This window comes from Marmota marmota, unplaced genomic scaffold (assembly GCF_001458135.2).
Source record: "Marmota marmota marmota unplaced genomic scaffold, marMar, whole genome shotgun sequence".
NCBI classification, from domain to species: domain Eukaryota; kingdom Metazoa; phylum Chordata; class Mammalia; order Rodentia; family Sciuridae; genus Marmota; species Marmota marmota.
Genome location: NW_026000051.1, coordinates 13,744,342 through 13,757,958, shown reverse-complemented (window position 1 = coordinate 13,757,958; position 13,617 = coordinate 13,744,342). Strand labels below are relative to the sequence as shown.

Here is a 13,617-nt window from a genome sequence, read left to right as displayed (position 1 = left end):
TTCATGCTTGCATTTCTGGCTTAATAGCCTGCACTGTGTCCCAGTCCCTTTACAGCCAGGTCCCTAGGAGGCTGTGATGGAAAAGACATGGGTCTGAAATCATTGGCTCTAAGCCTCGGTTTTCTCATCTGTTCAGTGGCGATAATATAGCTCCATCTAAGGCAGGGCTTCCTGAGCTTGGCACTGTCATCTTTCGGGGTTGAGTAATTCTTCATCGGAGGAGGGCGGTCCTCTGTGCTGCAGGATACCTAGCAACATCCCTGGCTTCTACCTGCTAGATGCCAACAGCAGTCTTTAGGTTATGGCAACTGAAAACATTTCCAGTGGTTGCTCAATGTGTCATGGGGCCAGGGGAGGTCAAAATCATGTCCTTTAAAGCCCATTGTGTGGTGAAGAAAGTGAGTCTTATCCTTTGACCCATAGTTTTCTCAGCCTTTGTGGAAAACCAAAACACTCCCCTGAAGACCAGGCCCTTCTAGAATCTGTGGAGGCCTGGGCGTCCCTGGCTTTTTCTCATCCTGCCTTCCAGAGACTGTCCACACTGCTGGACTGGACACCATCATGGGTAAATCCATCCCTTGCATTTGTCACGTTCAAATCCAGGCAGCACCATTTCAATACAGTTCACTTGGTCTCGCTATATGAAGGAGGCAGCAGGCAGGGTTGAGAGATGCCCTAAAGGGGCGGAGGAGTCAGAGGTTTACTATGGAACTGGGCTCTCAGCACCAGGAACACTACAGCCAGGAAGCCACTGAGGTGTGTGGCATTGCTTGCCCTGGATGGTCATGCACACTTACACTTTCTCTTATTTCTTCTACTTTGTTTCTTAGTGTGATAAAGTACACATAACATACAGTGGTTCTAAGTGTATAGATCAAGTGCATATCATTATGCAACCATTGTCCATCATCCATCTCTAGAAATCTTTTCATCTTGCAAAATGCAACACTGCTCCTCTTAAACAACAATTCCCATTTCCCCTCTCTCCAGTCCTTACACCACTGTTCTGCTTTCTGTTTCCATTATTTATACCTCTGAGTACCTCCTGTCAGTGGAATCATACAGTAATGGTCTTCTCATGCCTGGTTTATTTCACTTAGCATAATGTTCTTTGGTTCCTCCATGTTATAGCCTATGTCAGAATGTCCTTACTTGTGGTAGGTAAATAATATTCCATTGTAGTTTTAGACCCTATTTTGTTCATCTGTTCATCCACTGACGGACAACTGAGTTGCTTCCACATTTGAACTATTGTGAATAACACTGCTCTGAATCTTGAATTTTTTTTGAAACATCTTTCAGTTGCACTCGAACAACTGAGTCATTAGCACTTACTGAATATTTAGCGCATGCAAAGCCTCAGGAAGAAAGGGCAGAGGACACAAAGAACATGAGTCGCAATCCCTTCTGAAAAAGCAAGAATTTAGAAGGGCCTAATAAGCGACTCCTACACTGGATTAATATTCATGTTCACAATTGAATATAACAACAATAATGGCCAATGTTTTTGTGCCAAGAATAACCTGCATCAACTCACTTGATTCTCAACATCAATCACACAAGGTAGCTAGAGTTATCTCTATTTTGCAAATGTGGAAATTGAAGCATCGCATGTTTCCTGTTACCCAGATAGTGAGTGGCAGAGATGGGATTTGCACCTGCTCTGGCGCTGCTAATGACTGAGCTCTGTCGGGCTATAGAGTTAGAAAAGGCTGGGTTGCTATGAAGTATTTCTTTTCTCTTACTACATTTTTCTCTTTGGCACTTCCTTATCCTTCCTTCTTTGCCAGTTCTAGGGGATCTTGGTTGTCTCCTCTCCCAGGACCTGCTTCCCCCAAGCATGGCTATCGTCTCTACCTGCTACTCCCTGCCCCTAACCCTGTGAGGGTCCTGTGCCATTTGCAGAATCCAGGAGCTAAAATGTGGAGTTCAGCAGCCACTGTCCTGACTAAATAATCCAGCAGAAAAGAGGCCAATTCTCTACACTCCCCCAAAATACATGGGTGCTTTGAAAGAGGTCCTCTGGGAACCAAATAGCTTAACTCATATATCTTCTGGGCCACAGTAGGCTAATATGGGTTTACCAAAGTGTCTCTCTAGGAAGGTTGATTCTGAACCTGCTCCTATTGGAATAATGTTGAGGAGACTGTCGCATGTGGAGTTTATTTTCTAAAGATTCATGACATTCATTAGCATATTAGCAGCCCTAGAAAAGCTGCCACCAAGGAAATCAATATAGTCACTTCTCTTACAATAGGAATTCTCAAACTTTTAAACTTCAGGAACCCATCTTTTAAAAATTTTATTCCATTTACTTGTCCAAAAGCACTGTGTTATTTGGAATCACTTTGAGATAATATAATCTGCTACCATACAATACAATAAACACTGTAAGACAGGAAATTTTGATGGTAGCGATATTTATGTGTAAAGGGATCAGGTGATACTAGGAGATAGCCCAGAAGTACTTGTTGACAATATTTGTGGGTAATATCAAAATATCTTCATGATCGTACCAAAATAACAATGTGAAATTAGTATCATCAAAATGTTCTCCATCCTTTCCCTGAGTCACTTACCATGCTTAGAACTGGGAATTACAATGACCATTTAGTTTCAATCTGTGGCCTCCAGGAACACACAGATGACCAGGTAAGAAGAATGTGGTGGGGGTGGAGTACTCATCTACAATGAACTGCAATGCGATGCCCTGTCTCTAATTCATGAAGGAACATTCCAGCAATACAAACAAAGCAACAGCGGCTGGCGGATGGGAGGGAAGGAAGGGCACATTCACAAAGCGCTGCTCAGAGGAAGCAATGCTTCTGCAAGGCTGTGATGGAGGATGAGCAGCACCCCAGGTACATATGGGACTGTGAGGCCATGAGTCATTTCAGGCACAGACACAGCACCAGCAAAGGCAAGGAGATAAGAAGACTGTGTGGCGTTTTGAGCAAAGAACAAATGGGAACACGTTGGGGGTGGGGGTGGCCAGACTGTGGAGTGCTGATGTGTGCCAGCTGACATAGTCCGACTTCCATTCTGAGCACTTGGGGGTGGGGAGGCTCTCAATGATCTCAAGCATGGAACAAAGACTTTGTGTAGAGGTTGGTGTAGGCATGTTCGTGGGGTGAGGTGAGGACAGGGAGCAGTGTGGCTACTTAAGAGGTCTCGAGAAGGGAGTGTCAATGAACATGGAGAGGCAGGGACAGTTGAAGGAAGGGAGGAAGAAAGAACGTGTGGTCTGTGCTGATGGCGTCCATGTGCTCCTTCAGGAACACCCTCAGTTTGTCCTACCCCTGCCTCAGGAGGTGACCTCAGCATACTCTGAGAAATGAACCATTGGGTTCATTTCTCCCTTTGAGGGAAACTGGAACAATTTATTTCCCTGGTGCCTTTCCTGCAGGGTCACCATGAGCTATCTGTGTCCCTTAACTAAATGCCACAGCACCATGGGATTCTCTCTCCATGTTCTGGAAATTTCACCCTCACCTTGATCCCGTGACACATGCCACAGGATCCTGTATATCCCATGCTGCTTTTCTAGAACTTGCTCCAAACTCTGTGAATAGCTCCCTTTGTAAACTCTCCCCGATTCCACATGTCACCTGTTTGCAGCTGGGATCCTCTTTGATAGCAATTTTCCTTTTTGGGTGATCAGAAAAAGAGTCACACTCGCTACACAGGATCATCCAATTGACCATTGAAATAGCCAGATCATCACTCTGCCCAGACTGTACCCTGATGTGTGTTCTAGATGGTGTTTGGTCTTTATCCAGCAGAGTAAGATGCACGAAAGGAAATACGTGAATGGACTACATAGCCCAAATGAACAGGTCTAACATCACAAAATGATGACTTTTCTTAGCTTATCTTGGTGGACACTGCCCCTTAGTTGCTGTTCACATAACTGAAAGCAGACCCTATTGAGGTGAGACCAAGAGAGGGCTTCTAGGGAACAGGGTGAGACCATAGCGGGCAACAGAGCAGGGGGGCAGGAGATATCTGCAAGCAGAGGGGGATTCTATCAATTTAGGACCATCTGTGTGGTGACAAGGGCTGAAAAAAATGGCTGAGGAGGCCCCATCCAGTCTGTGAGCTTATAATTGCTCAAACATGCCTCAAAGGGAATACTCAGATTCAGGTCAAGGTCCCTGGAATGTGGGTAGTTTGTTTAAAGCTTAAATGAGAGTGTTTGGTTTTCGATACAAATGACAGGCTGGTGCCAGACAGTACCGAGGGAGCAGTTTCACAGGAGGCCTCAACTCGGCTACATGCCAGAAATTGATTTCAGGAAATATGTTGGTACTAAGATGAGATCTTTCAAATATGCCCCCTGAGATAACGTCGATGGATGAGACGTGTGGATAGGACGGTTCCATTTCTAATGCATCCCCAACATCTCTATCAGCATGACCATCTTTTCTTTTAGCAGCCAAAAATCTCTCTTCATTTGATAAGGGAATATAATCATCAAGTCATGGGATAAGAAATTGGGAGAACCCCTAAATACCACCCATTTCTGAGGTGGCAAATACCTGAGCCTTCACAACCCTCATCCAATACTGAAGGTAGGCATCATGAGTGGACCATGGCAGTTTATCCGTTTGAATCATCTAAAGCCTCAGAAATCTTCCCAACATAATATTTGCAACAGTCTGTATCTATTTATCTCAGTCGGCATATGAGATGCCTGACATCTGCCACCTCTAATTTAATCCAACCTGTAAGACAGATAAACAGACAGAAACTCAGGGGGGATTTTGAAGGCCTGGCTTGGAGTAGATGTTTCTTCAACTCTTCCCTTGGCTATATCTGTACTTTATGATGCTGTCCCCTAATCACAGATGACTAAGCCAGGCATGGGCTCCTAAAACATGCCCGGGCAATAATAGTCCTTCTTGAGGATTTTTGCATTGCAATTCAAAGAAGAAAAGGACTCATCCTTGGTGATATGTGGCATGCCATATGTGGAGACTCAAGATTATTATAACCACTACCCTGGCAGGCCAGAGGGGGACAGGAAGGGAGGTTAAAACTGCCTCGGCATTAGAAGATGGATCAATTATGCGAATCTGAGAGTGGAAGGTCTCTGCCCAAGTGCCACACATCTCTGTCTTCAGGCCTCAGACCCTGGTATCCTGATGCCCAGCCCAGCATAACTTGCCAAGACTCATACTTTCATCTCTCTCCCTCTTTTTAATCAAAAGATCTGCAGATCCGCCTCAGCATCAGAAGTATCATTTGAAAAGTGTTTAACTACTAATGCAGATATAACAAGTCGTTTCTCAGTTTCACTGTATCTGCAAAGCCTTCTATAATTCAACATCAAATATTTATTATTACATTTATTAAAGTTTTAATAATTTAACATCTCTTGCATGTAAGATAGAAGCTTAGCTAACTGGTTCCCCTTTATCCAACCTGGGTCACTTCAATATTTATATTCCAAAGTCTCCATTTGAGTTTCATTTAGCAAAGGCTGTGTCTTGAGCCCTCCACCCGAGCTGACAGTTGGTGCGTGGCACAGCCTCCCCAGTGGCAAAGACTAACAGAAATCTGGTGCTGAACAGTGTTTGAAGAGATTTACTGAGCCTGGGCAGAAACTCATCCTAATAGACTTCACTTTTATTATGATCGCTAAACTAAAATGGGGAAAATATATATGTATCCAGGCTCACTGGCTGAATGACAGGCAGCCAGAATCTAAGAGCGGGGTCCAAGCAGTAGGGAATGTGGTGGCCTCTTTAGTAGTGCTTATTAGAAGGGCCTTATTCTCCTAAAATAAGGGAGGTACATGGTAGTGCCAGGCACATTCTAATGCCCAAATTCCATGAATCCAGCTGTGGGTGCTAGGGTGACTTCCCCTTTACACAGTCTCCCTCATTCCCCATGGATATTTCATATTTCACTTGCATAAAGAACACCCCCACTCAATGGACAAAATGGTCAACAGAGACTAGGATACAAAGCCCAAAACCCTACCTGCCACCCTAGTAGTTAGTATGTACTGAGCACTCAGCCAACAGCCTGAGTTCAAATTCTAATCTTGCCACTTACTGTGTTCTGTTGTGCAAATACCTTAAATTTTGGTGCCTCTTTTCCTCATTTGGAAATAACAGTAACTACATCATTGAGTGTTTGTGAGGAGTCAGAATTCATACTTGTAAAATCTGTAGACAGGGTCAGACACATATTAAGCACTTAATCAGTGCTAGTCATTATTACTTATGAATATGGAACTAAGTGTTTAAATAAGTTATCCGGTTCTCAAAGACACTCAAAAATACAGCTGTAATTACCACTGCCATTTACAAGGAAGAGACTGAGAGTCAGAAAGTCTAAGTACCTTGTTCAAGTGGTGGAGCTGGGATTTGAACCCAGGCAGTTTGACACCAGAGCCTTCTCTATTCTTTGCTCTAGGAACAGTTGAATCTCCTGTGTGTTAAGCAAGTAAGTGGATTACCTATTGCAATTCTCTTGTGCTTTGGGGAAAAGGATGTTTGTGTGAGTAAATGGTGAGGAATGGGGAGATTGAAGGGGAAGCTTAATGGCTTGAAATTCTACTAGTAAGGGCTGAAGAAACACACCCTAATCAGCATTCTCAGTGGAAAGGGAAGTTTCCTAGGTTGCCTACTATGTACAAGCACACGTGTGCACCATCCACACAGCATTAACAAACCTGCAGAGGTTATAGGAAATGCAAAGACCAGATGTTGCGTTTTATTCATCTCTAATAGGAGGGAGGTATCATGAGTATCACACAATATAAAACCCATACCAAGGGCTTTCCCCCAGACTCTCCTGCCGTGATCTGTCCATCCAAAGCCATCTGTCCCCATGTAATTCATCAACTGTCTGACATCCATTCCCACCTAACTCACAAGTCCTATTGTCCTCTCTCTTCTTTAATTCTCCTATTGATATCTAATGTGATCCAGAAAAAGAAAGCAGACGCCCTGTGTCTGTACTGCTTCTATACCATGAACTGTATCTTTTTATCCACTGGTCACACTGTGTTATATGGTTATTTCCTAATTTGAATTGCAATTCCTACTACTACTCAAACTTCCCACCATTTTTTTTTTAACACCAGTTACCTGAAAGTCACTGTGCCAGTCACTCTATATATGTTGTGTGATCCCAAGAAGCACCTCCACCTTCCAGGTTCTCACTTGGAGGCCCAGAGAATTGAACTGATTTGGCCCAGGTTGCTCATGTAACCGATTGTGGATCCAGGATTCACCTGTGGTCTGAATGACTCCAAAGCCTGTATCTTTCCTATTTTCCTTCCCGTTCTGGTCTTTATATTTCTAGGGCCTGGTACAACGTCTATCACACAGGCAAGTAAATACCTGGCATGCATCTGTTGGGAATTTCACCTTAAGATGCATGGTCTGTGTTTCCGGAACACATTGTTTCTGATAGGGGTTCTGTCTGGGCCCAAGGCATATTTCAGTATCTGGAGTCCTCACCCAGGAGCATCTCAGGGGAACCTTAGCCCTGAACAAAGTGTCCTCACATAAGGGAAAAAAGCACCAGGCATGTTGTATCTCCTGCCTTTCTTTGCTTTCATCCTCCGCCATGTATCCCACACTGCTACTCTGCAGCCAGATTAGACTGGAAGCTCCCTCCCTGGGCATGACCCTTCAAGGACCTGTACCTTGCCCATGGAGAGGACATCTGTGAGTGTTTTTCTTATCAACACTCATTTGTTACCTTTTCTGATTTTTCCCTAGGGGACTATCCTATCTGTCATCTCAATCCACATAGTCAAGGGCTCCCTCAGCTTGCTGGTTTCAAGGATGGGTTAATAACCCAGGTCTGGCTAACTAAAGCACTTAGTCCCTTTAGGCATTGGTTTGGGATATTGGCCAATATCCTAAAATAGACCAAAGGGAAGCATCATACCCTGGAGATGAGGAATGTGGACTCAAGCCTCAGGCTTTTCAGAATTCAAATCCTGGTGCTGCCACTTACTGGCTATGTGACCTTGAACAAGTTACATGACCACTCTGGGCCTCACATATTCAACAGAGCTAAAATTGGGTTCCTCATCTGGAACAGTGTCACAGAAGGATGAACTATTATTGTGACTGCACAGTGCCAGGACTTTTGCTTAATCCACTGGGCAAGAAGTCATCTCTTACCCTGGTGGTGCTAAACTCAGGTTGCAAGCCTAGGATAGAAGGTGAAAGTATTCCTGAAAAGTCAATCAACCCAGAGAAAAACAAAATTCCTGAAAAGAGACAGAAATTTTGAGTCCAAGCAACATCTGGGAGCATATACATTCTGCTATGTCTAAAGCTATTGCCACCCTGGAGTTGTGAAACCTTTATGTCATTTGTTTTCTGTTCAAGTCACGAGATTTATTTCTTGTCGTGTTAACTTGTTATTTGTAGTCAAACTTTAGTGGACATTAGAATCATCTAAGCACCTTGTTAAATCAGTTTGTTGGGCTAAACTCTGAAATACCTGATTCAGTGGGTGTATTAGTCTCATGTGGTTGCTGTAACAAATCACCACAAATGGGAGTGACCCTAAAAACAACAGTAAGTCCCCAATCAGTATTACTGGGCAAAATGAAGACCATACTCTCTCTAGCAGCCCTGGGGATTCTCTGAATTTTCCTCTGCCAGCTTCCCATGGTGGCTACCATTCTTTGGTTGTGGTTGTGTGGCTCCAAGCTCTCACTCCATCTTGACTTCTCTGTGTGCTCTATTAATAGGGCACTCACTATGATATGGTATTTTGGGCCCATCCAGATAATTCAGGATAATCAACCTATTTTAAGATTCTTATTACTAAGAATCTTAGTAATAAGATCTGCAGAGTTCTCTTTTTCCCCCAATATTGTGACATTTACAAGTTCTAGGGTTTATAATCTAATACCTTTGGGGGGGGTCCTTATCCATCTGCCATAGATGGAGTCTGTCAATTTGCATTTCTAACATATTTCTATATCATGCTGATGCTGCTGGTCCTGGGATCACACTTTGAGAAACAATAACCTCCTAACTTCCTGTAGGCTTTGAAAATTTCACCCAGAGATTCTCTTCTCTGTGAGTACTTCCTTCTCCAAGTGAGTCTGATCACCTGTACCTTTGTGTCTTCACTCTGCCTTGAAATCTCCCTCCATTCTCTTCAACTATCACAAGGTACATCTTTTTATTTGTGATTTTGTTTCATTTAATAAAAATAAGATCCTTGTCTTGTTTTTCTTCTAGATCTCCAGTACTTAGCCTGCCATATAATAGGTGTTCAATAAATTCTCAATGCTTAGACTGGAAAGGCCAAAAGAATAAGGAGACATTCTTAATTCTATTTAGAACTAATTCAATGTGCAAACTATCACCAACTGAGCAATGCTGGCTTGCATCTGATATTCCATTATTCTTTTAACATTTCTGGAATTAACAGCATTTTACCATTTCATTTTCATTGATTTGAGATCATAGAAAAATCATTGAGAAGCTCCAAAAGCTGGGCTTTGTGGATGGTTATTATTCTAACTATAATAGCTATTCTCACATTTCTCTTACAAGAACCAGCTTCAGGTGAAATTGTGAAGAAGGCCTGGTGTGGAGCCATAAGTGTTGTTTGCCGTGCTGCTCTCTCCATGAGTGACTATTATCTCATCTCTCAAGTCAGTCTCTTGTTCCGTGCTCCTTGCTAAGCCTTGAGACTCCTGAAGGCAGGGGAGGGCCTTATTCATCTCTGTACTCCTATGGTCCTGGCTCAGTGCCTGGCACACAGGAGGGGCTCAGATAGAGTTTTTCAGAATTGAAAGGAATCTGTATGAAATTTAGCTAGGGTTTGCGCCTCCGTGGCTATAGCTGGCATCATTAGTGTCTCCAACGCAAAAAAAATCCTCATTCCCAGCAGCTTCCTGCTAAAGGCTGGAGAAGAGGAGCCATCAGAGAAGAGTTCTCTTCTTTGGCCCTTCCTCTCCCACCTTAGACTCTACACAGTCAGATCGCAGGTGCAATTCATGGTTCATTTCCAATGTTCTCTCTCCTGAGAATAATCACCTAATTCCTTTGCCCAGAAACTTTTCCAACCTCTCAAAGAACTCTATGTCTACCCTATATGAGACTCTTCATTCATTCCATAAATATATTCAATACACTTAAAGCCACAGACCTGGCATACTAATGGTCATATGTGTATATGTGTGGGTATGCACAAGGATTAGTACAAGCCCTCAATACCAAGATACTGTTGATTTGAAAATGCATCATTGACTGGATGCAGCCTTTCATCAAAGGGAAGAGAAAAAAATGAAAAAGAAAAAGAGAATAAAACATTCACTATGCTGCTAGATACTATACATACCTTGACAAGCACAATGTCTCTTGAGTTGGCTATGTTCCAAATTCAGGACTTTACCTGTACCATGTCATTTGACCTTCACCTCTCTCTTGTAGGATTTAAATAATCTTTTATCTCCACAAACCTCAAGGGGAAACACAGGCATAGAAAAGTTCATGCATTGTATTGAGTGGTAGAATGAGGATTTGAACCCAAGAGATTCAATTGGGTTCCATATCTTATGACTTTAAGCAATGAACTTTATGTTTAATAAAAGTACAACATAGAGGAAAAAATGTGCAACTTGATGAAGCGTTAATAAAAATGTTCATGCAACCACTGAGATCAAGAGGTCAATTGTCATCAGCGTCACCAAAGTCCCCAGCTCCCAAAGGTATTCCCATCCTTTCTTTCTTCCCAACCAAACATCAGTTTTTACTAATTATTAAGATTTGTTTAAAAATATATACATATATTATATGTAAAAAAGAAATTATATATATATATATGTATACACATATATTCTTTTGTGACTAGATTCCATAATTCAGTATTATATTGTGAGATTTATCCATGTACTGCATGATAGCTATGTTCCCTCATTTTCCTCATTAATGATATTCCATCATAGGATTATTTCCTAATTTATTCATCTATTTCTTTGTTGATGGATATTTGTGTTTTTTTCCTAGTTCCTTGGCAATACAATGAGTGCCTACTATTAGTATTCTTTTTAGTATTATTTGAGGCACATATATATTCATTTCTGCTAGGCATATTCCTAAGGGTGGAACCAAGGGGTGACAGGGTATGTGTATACTTTACATTAGATACAGCAGTGCATACTGCTCAACAGGTTTTCATGGTGATCATACTAATTTCTATTCCTAGTGTAAGGCTATGAAAGTTCCAGTTGCTTCAAATGCACACCAACATTTGTGATTATTAGTTGTGTTCAATTTAGTCACTGTGGAGGGTCACAGTCTATATAGTTGACAGCCCTGCCTCTGGCAGAGTGAGGTCTCCAGCTTTCTCAAGACTTTGTAAGAGATGTAAAATAAAAATATTGACTTTGATTTTTCCTCTGCAACCCTACTGGAACACTTCCCTGTCTCCCCTGGCCTGTGCTTTCCCACAGTCTTTCCTCTAATCTCTCTGTTGCAATTTCAAGACAGCATTATTGAGTATCTATAATTATGATCTATTATTATTTATTAATTTATAACATATCTCCTGACTGGAACTTATTAATTCCTTGAACACCCACGATATGCTCGCCTGGGCAATGCCATGTCAAACAAGGTTTATTAGTGCAGCTTGCAAAACTCAGTTTAGCACAGCTCCTTTCAAATGGTGACGCATGCAATGTTTTATCCACCCTTGCAGAGCAGAGGTCTAAGCCTGGCTTTGTCACCTACTAGAAAAAGCATCAATTGTGCCTCTGATTTACTCGTTTATTTATTTTCAATTTTCAAAATGAAATAATAGCCTCAACCGATGTAGCTGATGTAAGCATGGGATGAGACAGTGTTTGTAACATATTTGGCATATAGGATATCTTGGGTGGAAGAAGCAAGGTACTGTTATCATCCTTATCCTAGAAAGGAAAGGAAGCTTAGGGACTTGAACTTGGCTGAGATCATGTTTCTCACACACGGGAGAGGTAGCATTCTCACCCAGCCATTTGCATCGCCACAGTGAGTGACCAGTATACAGTCTGACATCTGTCCTCTATCTTCCCTGAAATAGTGAAGGCAATGTCAACAGCATGGAACTCTGTGGACAGCCAGCAGAGCCCTTCTTTCAGCTGATTTCAGGCAAGGTCATTAAGTCTCCTTGAGAATGGTCTTTCAACCAGATAGATGCTCCTTGTTCCAATATGTGATATGTGATACAGAGAGACTTTAGCATAGGATTTCCTCAAGTTTCGTCAGCTTCAATTATATAAAAAATGGAAATAATAATAATCTTCCATGAATCAATTTGTGTGTGCTGGTATACATGTGTAAAACCACCATAGTTCCTTAGTTATAGTAGTTATTGCTTTATTTTCTAAATGCTATCCCCTTTATTAATCTATTATTTTCCAAACAACCACTTTTGGGAAATATTAAGAGATTGAAAAAGATGATCTTGTGAAAGGTGACAGGTGACAATAAATATATGGCAAAGTAGGAGAGCTGGGTCCTAGGAGCTCTCTATCAAGATGTCATGGGCATACTGTTAGTGTCTTGATTCAGAATGACCCAGAGACAGCATGGAGTGGTGGTACTCCGGGGGGGTCATGTTGACTTTTACAAGCCTGTGTAAAAGGCAGATGTAGAAGAAAAACTAGAATCCATTATTTGTAACATCAAAATTTCTGGAAGGTTTCCTTTAACCAAATTGGAAGAAGAAGAAAAAAAATCTCTAATAGAGAGCTCCAGAATAGTGGTAGGATCAGTCCTAAGACCATTGAGTTAATTAAATCAATAAGCATTTATTAGTTGTCCAATTTGTACTAGGAACCAGAGATTAAAAAGCTAAATAAGTTATTTTCTTTAACCTTGAGAAGTGCATCACATAATGGGACAGAATGATGTGCAAACAAGTAATTAGAATACAGTAGAGTAAGTCTATAATGAAGTTTTCTACAAGGTACAAGACATATAAGGAGGGATGTAACCACCATCCTTTCATAAGAACAAAGAGATTTGACATCTGGACACTTAGATTAGCCCAAAGTCCATCCTCAGTACCAGAATCACAGTAGAAAGCACCCCATTCTCCAAACTGATGCCTTCATGACTCTCCAAAACACTGGCAAGTAATAACTTTTTACATGATAAGCTCATTAAAAATCCCAAAGAGAGGGAGATAATGTTAGCCTTGCTTATATTTTATAAAATCCCAAAATGAGAGCCTTAATGTTACAATATGTGGCACTGAGGCCCAGCAGTGGAGGGTGCTTTTAGGAGTTTAGGAGCATGGTGTAGTTGACAGTATTCTTCACATCCACCATCAGCTGACTCCATCACAGTCACAGGTCACTCCTACACAGGAGGTCCTGTGATCCTGAAACTGAGGAACATCCAGGGCTCCAAGAAGTCTTTGGTACAGAGTTCTGGAGACGACTTCCCTACCTGACATCTGCAGGGTCTTCAGTGACGAGCACATCTGTCTTGCAACTGGCCAGGGGATTGATGGACAGCTCCACGGGTGGAACCACAAAGCTTTTGCTCACAGGAAGCCAGAGGCCTTGGCCCAAGCTGAAAGTAGACCTGTAATGTAAGAGTTTCCATTGGGAACTCCCTGGGAAGCAGAGAG

At 42.0% G+C, this 13,617-nt stretch overlaps 1 protein-coding gene across 4 annotated transcripts in view; it reads right to left on the bottom strand.

Annotated features, from left to right (window-relative positions):
• The window catches only part of Astn2 (astrotactin 2), a 698,452-nt gene that overhangs the window by 283,277 nt on the left and 401,558 nt on the right, over positions 1-13,617 (bottom strand). For 3 of the 4 annotated variants that reach the window (XM_048813212.1, XM_048813213.1, XM_015497749.2), the window contains one exon: positions 13,434-13,571. In XM_048813212.1, the coding sequence (XP_048669169.1) occupies positions 13,434-13,571 (138 nt within the window). The remainder of the gene's footprint in view (positions 1-13,433; positions 13,572-13,617) is intronic. The other variant, XM_048813214.1, reaches the window with a different exon arrangement.